We start from the raw sequence: 17522 nt of genomic DNA on the forward strand, positions 1-17522 counted from the left end.
ATGTGTATGTGTTTTCGAAAATTGCAGTCTTGGTGGTTTTTTTTTTTTAAATCCACTTTAATCTTTTTAAAAATGGGATAACACTCTTACAGTACATAACCTTCTTATGAACTCAAACAGAGTACTCTGAGGAATTTTTTTGGCAATAGCAAAAAGTGCTGATTGGACAGTACTATAAAATTATTTCATTGGGTATTTTTTTTAACCAGAGAGTACTATACTGTAAAATATTTTGGAAAGTAAAAAATCATTCAGCATGTATATTAATGGCTTGTGAGTTATGACCTTTGTTTTTTGTTTTGTTTCTTTTTTGTGACAGGAACAGAGAGGGACAGAGAGAGTGACAAATAGGGACAGACAGGAAGGGAGAGAGATGAGAAGCATCAATTCTTTAGTTGTTCACTGATTACTTTCCCATATATGACTTTACCAGAGGACTCCAACCAAGCCAGTGACCCCTTGCTCAAGCCAGCAACCTTTGGGCTCAAGTCAGCAACCACGGGGTCATGTTTATGATCAATGCTCAAGCCGGCTACCCCACACTCAAGCCAGATGAGCCCACACTCAAGCCCATGATCTCAGGGTTTTAAACCTGGGTCCTTTGCATCCTAGGGTGATGCTTTATCCACTGCCACACCGCCTGGTCAGACTATATTAAGGATTAAAGTGACAATGGTAGAATTCCATATTATAGTATTACTGTGAATATACGGTAAATAAATATATAAAAATATTTACTATATTTTTTTGTCATAGACTATACATTTCACCAAACTTAAGTTTATTGATCAAAGTAAAATCACATTCTATACGTAGGCTATATTTTTCCAGTTTTCACATCCTACTTGGAGCAAGATTAGGGATTCCACTAATACTTCACTAGTTATTATTTTCAGTTTTACTCAAATTAGGAATGCAAACTTGACGTGCCTCATGTATTTTGCTTTTGTTTAAGTTAGATATTTATAGATTCTTTTTATGTAGGCTATTTTGCATACATGTTGAAGTTGATGTAAATCTAGTATTTTATTTCTAAGTAGTATACTAATATAAAATTTGAAAATAATTTCATTATATACTACTTAATTTAATCATTTAAATGTATTTTCTAAATATTTAATGTATTTTAAAATATAAATATTATTATCAAAACATTAATATATAAAATATTTTTCAGAGCACTATCAGCTGTATGTTCCTGAGTCAGCTCAAGTTGGTTCAGCTGTTGGAAAAATCAAGGCAAATGATGCAGACACTGGTTCAAATGCTGACATGACATACTCCATCATTAATGGTGATGGTGTTGGGATATTCTCCATCTCCACCGACAAAGAGACCAGAGAAGGGATCCTTTCCTTAAAGAAGGTAAAATAAATATGATGTTAGTAATTTAGGCAACTCAATTATTTTTTTCATGAATGGAAATTTTGAAGAGGTATGAATAATCCATATTGCCAGGTCATTAAGACAATAAAATATTTACTCTTTAATATGTAATTACATTTTAATTATGCAGTGTTTTGTGTGACTCTGGATACTCTCTTAGAAATATTTTGTACGTTGAAAAGATCTGATGTAGAATGGACCATGAAAATGTCCTTAATCTTTGTTTTCAGATAACAGATTTCTCACCAATGTAAGCTCCATTAATATAAGTACTCTATGTTGTAATAATGTTTTTTATTTATTTATTTATTTATTTATTTATTTATTTATTATACTTTTATTTTTTTTAATGGGGCGACATCAATAAATCAGGTTACATATATTCAAAGATCAAAAAGTCCAGGTTATCTTGTCTTTCAATTATGTTGCATACCCATCACCCAAAGTCAGATTGTCCTCTGTCACCTTCTATCTAGTTTTCTTTGTGCCCCTCCCCCTCCACATTTCCTTCTCCCTGTCCCCCCTCCCCCTGTAACCACCACACTCTTATCAATGTCTCTTAGTTTTACTTTTATGTCCCACCTACGTATGGAATAATGCAGTTCCTGGTTTTTTCTGTTTTACTTATTTCACTTCGTATAATGTTAACAAGATCCCACCATTTTGCTGTAAATGATCCGATGTCACCATTTCTTATGGCTGAGTAGTATTCCATAGTGTATATGTGCCACATCTTCTTTATCCAGTCTTCTATTGACGGGCTTTTTGGTTGTTTCCATGTCCTGGCCACTGTGAACAATGCTGCAATGAACATGGGGCTGCATGTGTCTTTATGTATCAATGTTTCTGAGTTTTGGGGGTATATACCCAGTAGAGGGATTGCTGGGTCATAAGGTAGTTCTCTTTTCAGTTTTTTGAGGAACCACCATACTTTCTTCCATAATGGTTGTACTACTTTACATTCCCACCAACAGTGGATGAGGGTTCCTTTTTCTCCACAGCCTCTCCAACATTTGCTATTACCTGTCTTGTTAATAATAGCTACTCTAACAGGTGTGAGGTGGTATCTCATTGCAGTTTTGATTTGCATTTCTCTAATAACTAAAGAAGATGAGCATCTTTTTATATGTCTGTTGGCCATTTGTACTTCCTCCTGGGAGAAGTGTCTATTCATGTCCTCTTCCCATTTTTTTATTGGATTGTTTGTTTGTTTGTTGTTGAGTTTTATGAGTTCTTTGTATATTTTGGAAATTAGGCCCTTATCTGAGCTGTTGTTTGAAAATATCATTTCCCATTTAGTTGGCTTTCTGTTTATTTTGTTATCAGTTTCTCTTGCTGAGCAAAAACTTCTTAGTCTGACGTAATCCCATTCATTAATTTTTGCCTTCACTTCTCTTGCCATTGGAGTCAAATTCATAAAATGCTCTTTAAAACCCAGGTACATGAGTTTAGTACCTATGTCTTCTTCTATGTACTTTATTGTTTCAGGTCTTATGTTTAGATCTTTGATCCATTTTGAGTTAATTTTAGTACAGGGGGACAAACTGTAGTCCAGTTTCATTCTTTTGCATGTGGCTTTCCAGTTTTCCCAGCACCATTTATTGAAGAGGCTTTCTTTTCTCCATTGTATGTTCTTGGCCCCTTTATCAAAAATTATTTGACTATATATATGTGGTTTTATTTCTGGACTTTCTATTCTGTTCCATTGGTCTGAGTGTTTATTTTTCTGCCAATACCATGCTGTTTTGATTGTCGTGGCCCTATAATATAGTTTGAAGTCAGGTATTGTAATGCCCCCAGCTTCATTCTTTTTCTTTAGGATTGCTTTGGCTATTTGGGGTTTTTTATAGTTCCATATAAATCTGATGATTTTTTGCTCTATTTCTTTAAAAAATGTCATTGGAATTTTGATGGGAATTGCATTAAATTTGTATATTCCTTTGGGTAATATGGTCATCTTGATTATATTTACTCTTCCTAACCAAGAACAAGGAATATTCTTCCATCTCATTATATCTTTCTCGATTTCTCTTAACAATGGTTTATAGTTTTCATTATATAAATTCTTTACATTCTTTGTTATGTTTATTTTTTTTGTTACAATTGTGAAGGGGATTATTCTTTTGAGTTCCTTCTCAGTTGTTTTATTGTTGGCATATAGAAAGGCTATTGACTTCTGTATGTTAATTTTATATCCTGCAACCTTACTGTATTGGCTTGTTGTTTCTAGTAGTCTTTTTGTAGATTCTTTGGGGTTTTCGATGTATAGGATCATATCATCTGCAAAAAGTGATACCTTTACTTCTTTTTTTCTGATATGGATGCCTTTTATCTCTTTGTCTTGTCTGATTGCTCTGGCTAGAACCTCTAATACCACATTAAATAAGAGTGGAGAGAGTGGACAACCCTGTCTTTTCCTGATTTAAGGGGGAAAGCCTTCAGATTAGTGCCATTTAATATGATGTTAGCTGATGGTTTATCATATATAGCCTTTATCATGTTGAGGTATTTTCCTTTTATACCCATTTTGTTGATAGTCTTAAACATAAAATTGTGTTGTATTTTATCGAAAGCCTTTTCTGCGTCTATTGATAAGATCATGTGGTTTTTCTTCTTTGTTTTGTTGATATGGTGTATTACGTTAACCGTTTTACGTATGTTGAACCATCCTTGAAATTCTGGGATGAATCCCACTTGATCATGATGTATTATTTTTTTAATATGTTGTTGTATTTTGTTTAGTATTTTAGCATCTGTATTCATTAGAGATATTGGTCTGTAGTTTTCTTTTTTTGTGCCATCCTTGCCTGGTTTTGGTATGAGGGTTATGTTGGCCTCATAAAATGTGTTTGGAAGTATTGCTTCTTCTTCAATTTTTTGGAAGACTTTGAGTAGAATAGGAACCAAGTCTTCTTTGAATGTTTGATAAAATTCGCTGGCATAGCTGTCAGGGCTTGGACTTTTATTTTTAGGGAGGTTTTTAATGGATTTTTCTATTTCTTCTCTACTAATAGGTCTGTTTAGGCTTTCTGCTTCTTCTTGACTCAGTCTAGGAAGGTTGTATTGTTCTAGGAATTTATCCATTTCTTCTAGATTGTTGAATTTAGTGGCATAAAGTTTTTCATAGTATTCTACAATAATTCTTTGTATATCTACGGTGTCCATGGTGATTTCTCCTCTTTCATTTTAGATTTTGTTTATATGAGTTCTTTTTCTTTTTTCCTTGGTAAGTCTTGCCAAGGGTTTGTCAATTTTGTTGATCTTTTCAAAAAACAGCTCTTTGTTGTATTAATTTTTTCTATAGTTTTACTGTTCTCTATTTCATTTATTTCTGCTCTGATTTTTATTATCTCCTTTCTTCGGCTGGTTTTGGGTTGTCTTTTTTCTACTTTTTCTAGTTCCTTAAGGTGTGAAGTTAAGTGGTTCACTTGGGCTCTCTCTTGTTTGTTCATATATGCCTGAAGTGATATGAACTTCCCTCTTATCACTGCTTTTGCTGCATCCCATAGATTCTGATATGTCGTATTGTCATTTTCATTAGTCTGTATATATCTTTTGATCTCTGCACTTATTTCTTCTTTGATCCATTCATTTTTTAAAAACATGTTGTTTAGTTTCCACATTTTTGTGGGATTTTTCCCTCCTTTCTGCAGTTGAATTATAGTTTCAAGGCTTTATGGTCAGAAAATATACTTGGTACAAGTTCGATTTTTCTGAATTTGCTGATGTTGTTTTTGTGGCCCAACATATGGTCAATTCTTGAGAATGATCCATGTACACTGGAGAAAAATGTATACTCAGTCACTTTGGGATAAAATGTCCTGTAGATGTCTATCATATCCAGGTGCTCTAGTGTTTTTTTTAAGGCCACTATATCTTTGTTGATTCTCTGTTTGGATGACCGATCTAAAGTCATCAGCTGTGTATTGAGGTCTCCAAGTATGAATTTTTTTTTTTGTCAGTTTTTGTTTTAAGGTCAATAAGTAGCTGTCTTATATATTTTGGTGCTCCTTGGTTTGGTGCATATATATTAAGAATTGTTATGTCTTCTTGATTCAGTGTCCCCTTAGCCATTATGAAATGGCCATTTTTGTCTCTGAGTACTTTTGCTGTCTTGTAGTCAGCATTATCAGATATGAGTATTGCTACACCTGCTTTTTTTTGGATGTTATTTGCTTGGAGTATTGTTTTCTAGCCTTTCACTTTGAATTTGTTTTTACCCTTGTTATTTAGATGAGTTTCCTGTAGGCAGCATACAGTTGGATTTTCTTTTTAATCCATTCTGCTACTCTGTGCCTTTTTATTGGTGAGTTTAATCCGTTTACATTTAGTGTAATTATTGACACTTGTGAGTTCCCTATTGCCATTTTATATCTTGCTTTCTGTTAGTTTTGTGTCTTGTTTGATCCTTCTCTTTCGTTTTTCTATCTTTTGTTTTTATTTGGTTGTATTCCATACATCTTTCCACTGTTGCTATCTTTTTTATCTCATGTGCTTCTGTGGTGGTTTGTTCAATGGTGGTTACCTTTAAGTAATGAAAAGGGTTCCTACCCTGTTCATTGTAGCGTACTATTTTCTGAGTACTTTTGCACTCCATTGTCCTTTGCTACTGTTAATCTCCATCTTCTCCCCCCTTTCTTTTTGTTGTTGTCACAGTTTAAATTTGGTTTTATTGTGTTCTTCTTGGAGCTTTTACTTGTGGCTTTATTTTTTTTTGCTCTTTGTATCTGATTGGAGAATCCCCTTTAGTAATTCCTGGAGTGGGGGTTTTCTGATGATAAATTCCCTCATCTTTTCTGTATCTGTGAATGTTTTTATTTCTCCTTCATATTTGAAGGATAGTTTTGATGGGTATATTATTCGTGGCTGAAAGTTCCTCTCTTTCAGGATTTTAAATATTGGGGTCCACTCTCTTCTAGCTTGTACAGTTTCTGCTGAGAAATCTGATGATAATCTAATGGGCCTTCCTTTATATGTTGCATTCTTCTTTTCCCTGGCTGCCTTGAGAATTTTTTCTTTGCCATTGGTTTGTACCAATTTCATTATGATGTGCCTTGGAGTAGGTTTGTTGGGGTTAAGAAAACTTGGAGTTCTGTTTGCTTCATGAATTTGAAGCTTTAGTTCTTTCCACAGGCTTGGGAAGTTCTCATCTATTATTTGTTTGAGTATGTTCTCCATTCCATTTTCTCTCTCTTCTCCCTCTGATATACCTATTATTCTTATGTTATTCTTTCTGATGGAGTCAGATAATTCTTGTAGGGTTATCTCATTTTTTTTAATTTTTGAGTCTCTTTCTTCTTCTCTCTGTTGTGCTTCAAGTTGCTTGTCTTCTATTTCACTAATCCTCTCTTCTATCTGGCCTGTTCTATTAGCCAAGCTTGTTACCTCGTTTTTCAGCTTGTGAATTGAGTTTTTCATCTCTGTTTGATTTGTTTTTATAGTTTCAGTTTCCTTGGACATATATTCCTTGTGTTCATTGAGTTGTTTTCTGAGCTCCCTAAATTGCCTTTCTGTGTTTTCTTGTATATCTCGGAGGATTTTTAGGATTTCTATCTTTAATTCTCTGTCATTTAACTCCAAGATTTCCAACATATTAAATTTTTTCTCCATAGATTTTTCCTCATCTATCTGTGTTACCTCTCTTTCTTTTGTATCCATGATATTTGATTTTCTCTTCCTTAATGGCATCTGAGGGTGGTTTTGTTGATAGTATTAATAAGATTTAACAAAAAATAAAAAGTTAAAAAAATAAAAAATCGAAAAAAGTTGTGTTTTTTTAAAATTAATAATGAAATAAAAAAAATAAAATTAAAAAAAATTAAAAAAAAATTAAAAAAAGGAAATTATTCCCCCCTCCTTTTTTCCTCTCCTCTCCTCTCCCCTCTTTCTTGAGAAAATCTTGTGGTGAACTGTGAATTATATTGTATTTAATAGAACAAACAATGCCTGTAATGGAGGGCCTGAATTGGGGAAAAGTAATAAAGGGGCAAGAAAAAAATAAAAATAAATAAAATAAAAAATAAAAAAAGGTGGGGGTTTGGACCCACAAAAAGCAAATAATGAAAAAATTTGGATCAAGAATAAAATGATTTGCGTTTAGGTGTTGGTTGACTAAGAGTTATGATGAGAGGAGTAAGAGGGAAACAGGAAAATGGGGGGAAAAATTAAAAAATTATTATTGTGTTTAGTGGAACAAGAGCTTGATAAAATGGAGAGCCAGGGAAGGGAGCACTGCTAGTAAGTTAAAAAGGTGAAGTAAAAACCCCCAAAATGCCACAAACATAAGTTTGAGTCCCAGATAAAATAATTTGTTCGTTATTGAGGTTTGAATGAGAGGAGACGTAAAGGAGAAAGGAAGAAACTAATATAGAGGGAGAATAGAAAGAGAGAGAGAGAGAGAGAAAAAAAAAAGAGGGAACCACTAAAAGAAGAAAAAAGAAAAAAGAGGAGAGAGAGAGAGAGAGAGAGAGAGAGAGAGAGAGTTAAGGGTTTTGGAGTGCAACCCTCATAGAGAGAAAGGAAGAGGAAAGAAAAGATAATGGGAGATGTAATACTTATGGATAGTGTAGTTCAAGGAGAGGAGAGAGTAAGACCGGTAGAGAGTTAAAAGACCAAATTGGAGGAGGGAAAAAAAACAATCAAGGATGAAGATAAGAGAAACAAATGAACAAATATAATAAAATGGGATAGGTTATAAAGTCTGTGGATTATTCTTGATTTTGAGAGGTTATCTTCTTGCCTTTTCTTTTCTCTCCCTCTTCCTGGTCGGTGACTCTGTACCCCGGGTTCTGCCCCTTTGGCACGCTCAGGTAGAGGTTTGCAGTTGATAAGTCTCTATGGCAATGTCATGTATTGTGCTTCAGTCTCATTGGCAGTCGAGGCTCATTAGCATTTATAGGCTCCGACAGTGAGAGAGTCCGTGTTCCTAGAGCCTCTCTCCTAGTCTTTCCTTCCTCAATTAGTAGCCTGAGAATACAGCTATGAGGTTGCTGTTGCCTCTGTCTGGATAGTAAGAGGTTCAAAGAGCTGGCAACTCCCCACTCTATTCCCACTCAGCACAGGGCTCTGGTTAAGGCTCAGTCAGTCAGAGCTGCTAGCATAATCAGGTGGGGTTTCCGCCCACACAAAGACCTCTGGCTCTGCCACTCTGTCCGGTAACACAGGCGGGCTCCCACTTCTGGGGCGCTTGGAGGAAACTCTTATTCACTATCTGTGTGCGCAGACCAGGATGTTAGACCAGAAGTCTCGCCCTCTGAGTGAAACCCCCCGCCCGCACTGAAAAGTTCCAGCGTTGGAATCGGCTCTCGCTCCGTCCCCATGTGCGGCTTTTTCAAGGTGCTGGGGCAGCCTGAGACTCCGTCCTCGGCCCACACAAAGGCGCCCGACTCTGCCCCTCCTTGAGACAACACAGGCTTTCACTCCCGAGGTGCTGGGAGGAGTCTCCTGCCTACTCTCTTTGCGCACAGACCAGGATGTGAGGCCGGAGTCTTGCCCTCTGAGTGAAACTTCCCGCCCGCACTGAAAAGTTCCAGTGTTGGAATTAGCTCTCGCTCCCTGCCCATGTGTGGCTCTCCCAGGGCGCTGGGGTGGCCCGGAGGCTTTCGGCCCACACAAAGGCCCCTGACTCTGCCTCTCTGTGGAGTAACACAGGAGCACCCTCCCGGGGCTTTGGAAGGAATCTCTCGCCCACTATCTGCGCACGCCGACCAGGAGATCAGGTAAAATGGCTGCCCCACTTGTCTTTCTTTGTCTGGGTTTGGCGCGAGTGTTAGCTGTATTGCCCGGGTTGTTACAGGAACAGTTTTTCCTCGGCTTGGATCTCCGTGCCACAGCCTGGTTCGGCCGTTTGTGCCGCGGCCTGGATCTATTCACCCCCTTTGCCCGCCTTAGTTTCTATATTCTCAGTTTCCAGTGAAAACCACCCTGTTTAGGTTAGTGAGGAAGGCGGAGCATTTCTTACTCCCTATTTCCTTCGGGGTTTGGTTATATATTTAGCCAATTTTTTGCTCGATCATACCTTTGGGTGTATTGCGAAACATCTGGAGGCTCCAAGGATAGGTTTTTCTGTTTCTGGTTGAAGATCTTGTTGAGTTTTGGGGGAGATTTATTGGTATCGCTTCCTACCCTGCCATTACTCTGACGTCATCTCCGTAATAATGTTTTAATGTTACTATATGACTTATAGTATTATATATATTATATAATCTTTAGTAACATTAAGAGACTTTTCTACTAATGTAAACATCTGTACCATGTTAGCTAGCAGCACTCTTTATGATATAAGATTTTGTTTGATGGTCAAGACAGCTTTGGTGAAACTGTTAACCTTATCCCCCATTCTTTTTCATTCTTAAGAATTTGTCATTGGACTAAATCTACGGTTTTTTTACTTTTAAGAGTACAAAGCAAGCATGTTCTTATAAAACTAAAGTGGAACTTATAAAATTACAAAAAAAGTTTTTTGTTTATTTATTTATTTATTTATTTACAGGGACAGAGAGATACAGAGAGAGATAGACAGGGACAGACAGACAGGAACGGAGAGAGATGAGAAGCATCTCTCTCATCAGTTTTTTCCTTTCGAGACCTTAGTTGTTCATTGATTGCTCTCTCATATGTGCCTTGACCGTGGGCCTTCAGCAGACTGAGTAACCCCTTGCTCGAGCCAGCAACCTTGGGTCCAAGCTGGTGAGCTTTACACTCAAACCACATGATCCTGCACTCAAGCTTTTGACCTCGGGGTCTTGAACTTGCGTCCTCTGCATCCCAGTCTGACTCTCTATCCACTGCACCACCGCCTGATCAGGCTACAAAAAACGTTTTAATGTAACTTGTAGTGCAGTCTATATCAATCTCGAAATGTTTAATCATTTCAGCTTTAAAATATACCAATATTCATATCCTTGGGTCCTACCTGTCACATGTTTTGATTCAGAAAGACTGGAATTGGTGTGGCTAAGGCATTGACCTTTTTAACATGTGCTGAGATTATTCTACTGTAGAATATGTTCACAAGACAGGCTAATTAATTTTTACATTTATGGGCTATTGTAGATATTAATGTGAATCTATCTATCTATTGTATATACTTTTTTGTATATTATATAATATCTCATTAATGCTTCTAATAAATCGGTTTTATATTGATTTAAAATATAAAAGTAAGTTGTTTTCTGGCTACTACACAAGATGTCTATAAAGTAGAACTGAAAGTATATAAACATAGAGCAGTAGTTGTTACTGGTCTATGTAACATATTTATATCTTCATCTAAATTATTTTCTAATTTTAAATTTCTTGGCCCTGGCCGGTTGGCTCAGCGGTAGAGTGTCGGCCTAGCGTGTGGAGGACCCGGGTTCAATTCCCGGCCAGGGCACACAGGAGAAGCACCCATTTGCTTCTCCACCCCTCCACCGCGCTTTCCTCTCTGTCTCTCTCTTCCCCTCCCGCAGCCAAGGCTCCATTGGAGCAAAAATGGCCTGGGTGCTGGGGATGGCTCTATGGCCTCTGCCTCAGGCGCTAGAGTGGCTCTGGTCGCAACATGACGACGCCCAGGATGGGCAGAGCATCACCCCCTGGTGGGCAGAGCATCGCCCCCTGGTGGGCGTGCCAGGTGGATCCCGGTTGGGCGCATGCGGGGAGTCTCTCTGACTGTCTCTCCCTGTTTCCAGCTTCAGAAAAATAAAAAAAATAAAAAAATTTCTTTCCTGAGAATGTCAAATGTGAGTGAAAAATGTAATAAAAGTATCAATTTCATATCTTTATTTAAAAACTATGTACATTTTGAATGCCTTTTATGTGTTAATTGCTGTGCTCAACATGAATTAGGCAAGGGTGAACAAAGTCAGACTGTGTCTGTGCCTGAAAAGATCTTTCAATCTATAGAAGTAAATAAATATTCATCAAATATGGCATGCATTCTTGATCAGTAATAGGAGCTTTTATATGAGAGAGTTATACATAGCTATTAGAGAAAAAATCTAAGATATTTGACTCTGTCTGATTTTCAGAAATGGTTGAACAGGGAATTAGAAGAAACTTCTGAGTTGTAGGTAAATAGTATAAGAATGAGCACTCCAGAAAGAAAAAAGAAAAATACCTTATGTCTGAGGTGTTGAACATGGCTTAGGAACCAAATAACATTGTTGATTCTGGAGCAGATAGAGTAAGTGATTAAGTCGGTAGGCATCAGAGTATACAGGGCCTTGTTAAAAATTTTACCCAATGGAGAGTTATTAACATTTTCTAAGCTGGTTTCATTTTATGTCATTATTTCTTATTAAATGTTGCTGTAAGTTTCATGAGGACAAGACTGTTTTTCTCAACATTTAGCATGTTTTCTAACAAGGAGTATTTATTCAATAAGTAATTGATGGATGGAAATATGGATAAAAAATGAGGAGATTATTGCCTGCTTTTGGTTACTTGGATGATTTCCACTCAGGTAAATTTATGTAAATAGACTAGTTTTTTTTCTGTAATATAAACTTTGAATCCTAGGAAATATCTTAAATATCAATATGTAAGAAACAAGGAGAATGCAGAAGAGTAAGTCTTGAAAGAAAAATTTTACATATTAGGAGAGTTTTAACATTAAAAATTGACAAGGAAAGTTGTAAAGGAGGAAGATAATGGTTGATTAAAAATGTGAGTATTCTAGAAATAAACTTTAATTGGTTTTGGTAAAAAGAAGGATAGGGTGGTTGTCACTAATATTCTTCAGCTCATCATCATCATCACTATCATCATCACATTTTCAACACGATTGTAGTAACAGCAATAAATATTTGTTGAATGCTTTCTCTGTATAAGGATAGATTTTAAGCACTTTCCTTATCTTCATTAATTGAGATAGTAGACCTATTATCATTTCTTTAAATCTCTCTAGGACTTTAGGATACAGAGAGTATTATTATCCTCACTAATAAATAAAAACAAACAGAATCACATGTAAAGAAATGAAATCATGGCCTGACCTGTGGTGGCGCAGTGGATAAAGCGTCAACCTGGAAATGCTGAGGTTGCCGGTTTGAAACCCTGAGCTTGCCTGGTCAAGGCACATATGCGAGTTGATGCTTCCAGCTCCTCCCCCCTTCTCTCTCTCTGTTTCTCTCTCTCTCTCTCTCTCCTCTCTAAAAATGAATAAATAAAAAATTTTTAAAAAAAGCAATAAAAAAAAAAGAAATGAAATCATGGTTATAGAAACTGAGTCATGGAGAGATGAAAAACTGTAGCCATGTAGAAATTAATCAACAGAAAACTGATCTTGGGAGTCTGTCTTTAGAGTCTTAACAATCACTTATTCTATATACTTGGTTAAAAATTTTTATATTTATTTTTTGCTACAATGGAAAGAAAAACAAATTCAATGTACTAGAGAGAAAATATAAATCAAGGAAATGGAGAAAAAAGGAGAAACATACCATCATCTTTGGGAAGCTTGGTAATGAAGTGGAGTAAAAAATTATGAAGTAAATAAATGAGAACATGATGAAATGAAAATTTTGATTGTGAATTGGAGGACTAAAAGTGTGTTTCTGTATGGATAGGTAAAGGTCAATAGAAACAAGTAACTGAGGACACTAAAGATGATAATTGATTCTAAAGATGAACTAAGGTAGAGATGACTTTGTTAGGATCTTAATCACAGGTGGAAAGAAAGAACCCATAGCCATATGCTTTATTTCAGAGAAAATAAATCAGGAGGGAGAAAAAAAAATAGTTGCAGATAAGTTTGTAATGCTATACCCTGAGTGTTTGTGTGCATGTGTATGTGTGTGTACGGTGGTGGTGGAGGGAGTTGTCCTTGGCTATATGTTATTATTGTCTTTAAAAAATAGAAAGTTACATTATATTTGCAAAAAATGAGGGTGATAGTGAATGGTTTAATATACACTTGATTTGAAATACAAGTATATATTCTGGAATTAAGGACAACAAGAAACTTACCGCTCTGCATGGCCTCAATTAATTCGATGTTGTTTGTGAAAATGAAGGGAAATTCATATATGTGTATGTGTGTGCATATATATATATATATATATATATATATATATATATAACATTCTTCATTACATATTGCACACAGAGGCAAAATATGTATTTTCAAGATAAAAATTGTTTCACTTGTAGAATGGGTAGGAATGATATACTAAAAATAATCTTGACAATTAATGAATTTAATTTGTCATTCACTGTCTTCCTCTGATTTTTTTTTCTAATGCAGTCTAAGCTTTTTCTAAGATGTATTATTGTTTGCATTCATCTAATTTTTTGATCCCATTATCAATCAGATATTTTATTGCCATGTTTTATGTTGTAAATAATAGTAATTTAAAAACTAAACTATATAAGTCAGTGGGTTTTGACCTTTAAGAGGTACTGATCTGATGGCAGGGAAGGATAAAAGTCCGTTAAAACCTGTTTTTTATTAATCTTTAAAGCAGCTCACGTTAGCCAGCAAAGCAGAGCAGCTAATCTTCCCAAAGATCAAAATCAGCAGTGCTCTATAAATCGGCTTGCGAGAGCGTCTGCACATTCCTGTCCATATCATTCCCTCATCAGAAAATTGCCAAGTTAAATTCACCAGTCCATGGTATGGTACCTTGTAAATACACTTTGATAACTTTCATTCATTGTTAAATGGAGCCTGACTGGGTGGAAAGGAGAAAAAGTGATAAGGATGAATGCACATCAGTGCACTCTATCCTCTGACATAAATCTCTAGCTGGGAATGTGCTTCTTAGCAGTCTGTCTCAGAATCTCTTCTTGGGCTCTTTATATCAACTTACACTCCTTATAAAGTTGTTCAATTTTTTTTAATTCAAGGCTCCAACCCTATTTGAATTTCAATAATATATTTTGTCATATCACTTTTCTTTTTTAATTCTATTTAATTGCATATACAATGTCAATTGATTTAAACCAAAAAAATTCTAAATTTTTCTTTTGAATCAATGAAGGGAGGTGGTAAGATGCTTTTGCTGTCAGATGAAATATAAATTTGATCCTGCCGTTTAAGAGACCTATGACATAATCTCAAGTCTTTAAACCTTCAGTTTTCTTATTTAAGCATTTTAGAAAGTGTTTATTAAAAATAGCTAAAATAAGGTGAAAAAAAACTTTATATTGGGCCTGGATGATAATTACAAAAACACCTCAATATCTACTTTTCTACTTGCCTTCCTTTCTTCCTGTATTTGAACTAGATTTTAAATATAGTTTCCAGACCACTCCATGTGGTTAACTGCCCTTTTTTATTCTGTGTTATCCAACTCGCCGGGAAACACACAGAGAATGGATGATGCTATATTGTGTCACATGCACATGCTATCATTCATGTTTCTTGGTAACCTACTTCCTCTTCCTTCTTTTGTAAAAAAAAAAAAAATCAAAATTTAAGTTAAATAGTATCTTTGTAGTGCAATATTTTCAGGTATATTTCAGTCATAAATATCTATCTTTGGATTATCTTTTCTGATTTTCACTAATTTCTTACCGTATAAAACAGAGAAATTCTATATCTCTCTTAAATTTGCTAGGTCTGTTGAGTAGGAAGACCTTATTCTGGTTAATTTACTATGAATACCCTAGTGATTCTCATGAATGTACGTCTATGTATGCCACAAATGTATCCCAGTTTATAATAGTTGGTAAGCATTTTTGTAACCAGGTACTTATATTATTTAATTGTCACATTCTGTATTTTATAAAACTATATTATATTTTATACTACTTCATTTAACAAACGATCCATTAAAACAGATCATGAGTAAACATAACAAAATTGTAAAAGTATATTTTAAAAGTCTGAATTAGTCCTAAGAGAAAAAAAATGTGAAATGTGTTTTACTATAATCATACTAGGTCTATTCCAAATAACCACACTTTTGTTTATTTAAAGAATTGTGTTTATTTGATTTTTCTGTTGTTACCTTGCCTGGCATGCATGACACACTAAGAATCAGGATGTTCTTTGCCATAGGATTGTAAAGTTTTGGGCCATGAAATACAAAGAACAATAAACAAGGCCTCCTAATCCATTGTAAATACACATTCAAGCAAATGAATTAGCATACTCTGTACATAAGAAAAAATAGTTTTCTAACTCTAATGAACTATTTACAACAACTGAATATTCATTGGAGATTTATTTTCAAAAAACTCAGCCAACTTTATATTCTTATTTTATAAGGTTCTAATAATTAAAACTAATTTTTCTGCTTAGCCAGACATTAAGGAGAAGAGTCCAAGTTTCAATTCAAAGAAATCTATTACTGTATGTATAACTTCTGACAGAGAACTGCTATTGGACAACTTCTGTTCTTACTCTTCATCTCTAGGCATGGCCATGGGCCTGGAATGATAGATCAGTTGAAACTACCATAAAGTTAATTTAAGTTAATATATACTTACATTATAAATTAATGCACTAGGTAGAAAAAATGATCTGCTGAAATATCCTCATGAGTATGTGATTTATATCCATAGGTTATTGGTAAGTCTTCCTATATGTGAGTATATATCCACATACATTATATACACACAAATGTACTTGTATTTAATTATATATAAATAATATGTAATACAGAAAAATACTTTATATATGGGTATCTATGTGTATTTGTTATTCAAAATAAAATATTTTTCCCAGTCTTTAAATGAAAGTAAGTGAAATCGTATATTTATTTTATTGATATCCTTGAAATTATATATATTGAATAAATATTACATTTTTCTTCATAGAGAAATTTATATAAGAACACTTTGATAGAGTATAGAAATTGGACCAAAGATTGGTCAAAGAAATCTCTTCTCTTAGTATTTAGGAAAACAAAATTTTAAGACCTTTCTGAATTCCAAAAATAATTGAGTCATAGAACAACTTGGCTTAATGCTATTGTCAGTATCCTTTTATTTGTAATGGTTATATAGTTCCAGAGGAGGGATATACTAGTGTGACTTAATGAATAGTAGCAGTGATTAACAAAAACAATTAAAAGTTCCTAATATGTAGAGATGGCAACAACATGATTGATGGGAAAGAAGATAACTCTCTATCATAGAATTAAATGAGTTAATATTGAAGAAAGAAAAGGTATTGTTTTATAAGTTAAAAAGAGCAATGGTATGTAAAAGTAATTACAAAGACTAATGGAATGAAATTAAGAAACTAAAATTTAAGATGAAAATTAAAGTTAACTCATTGAAAGCGAATTATATTAGAATATTGAGCAGTAACTAAAGAAAAAGTAGAGAAGTCCCTCTGACTGGGGAAGTTAAACCACACCAGAATAAGCACTTCTAGGCAGGACAGTTCCAACTCGAACCTGAGGTTAAAGACATTATATTTGATACAGAATTATGCATGAAAAGCATGCCATACTTACTAGTTCTGTGAGTTTGCAAATTAAGGGCATTATTAACATATTTAGAATTCTGGTAATAAGAGTTAATAAAATTAGAATTAAAGAAGTGTTCAGTTCACTCTTAATGTTATTATAAATACTTGGAAAGGTGGTACATAAAGTATCTTTTAATAGGTCCACTAAAAATATGTTCCTCCTTAGTCATCAAATTTAAATATTATATTATTGTATTATATTTGTGTGCTAACTGGATTTCAAGCAGTACAGCAGAATACTTGAAAGCACTATTTTAGAGTCCCAATGCCAGAGTTCTAATCCCCAGAATACCACTACCTGTACTAGGCTGTTGCCCTGTGCAAGTTTAATTTTCCCATGCCTTGGTTTCCTCATTTGTAAATGGAAAACGATTATACCTCACAGAGATGTTGTGCTGATTAAATGATTTAATATGTGTTCTTTTAGGTCACAGATAGGCATTAACTATTTATATTTTTAAAATAATATAGAATGTCTCATTCTTTATAAATAAGCCATGTAAGAATACATTTTTATAAACACAGGTTGATTTAAGATTAAGGAAGAACTATGAGTCACCCATCATGTAGTAGAAATTATGCCAGATACTTGAAATATGAAGATGAATTAGACAACACTCCTTCACTTAGGAAAACTGACTAGACATGAAACATGGTTATATTACATGATATCAAGTGATAATGACATAGTTTCACTTACCATTATGTAAAAGAAAGAGGGTCAGGGAAATCT

At 34.7% G+C, this 17522-nt stretch overlaps 1 protein-coding gene across 3 annotated transcripts in view; it reads left to right on the forward strand.

The window, feature by feature from the left end:
* CDH18 (cadherin 18) overlaps positions 1-17522 on the forward strand; it is a 706139-nt gene that overhangs the window by 606562 nt on the left and 82055 nt on the right. For all 3 annotated transcript variants that reach the window (XM_066374093.1, XM_066374085.1, XM_066374101.1), the window contains exon 6: positions 1178-1365. In XM_066374093.1, the coding sequence (XP_066230190.1) occupies positions 1178-1365 (188 nt within the window). The remainder of the gene's footprint in view (positions 1-1177; positions 1366-17522) is intronic.

This window comes from Saccopteryx leptura, chromosome 1 (assembly GCF_036850995.1).
Source record: "Saccopteryx leptura isolate mSacLep1 chromosome 1, mSacLep1_pri_phased_curated, whole genome shotgun sequence".
In the NCBI taxonomy this organism is placed as follows: Eukaryota; Metazoa; Chordata; class Mammalia; order Chiroptera; family Emballonuridae; genus Saccopteryx; species Saccopteryx leptura.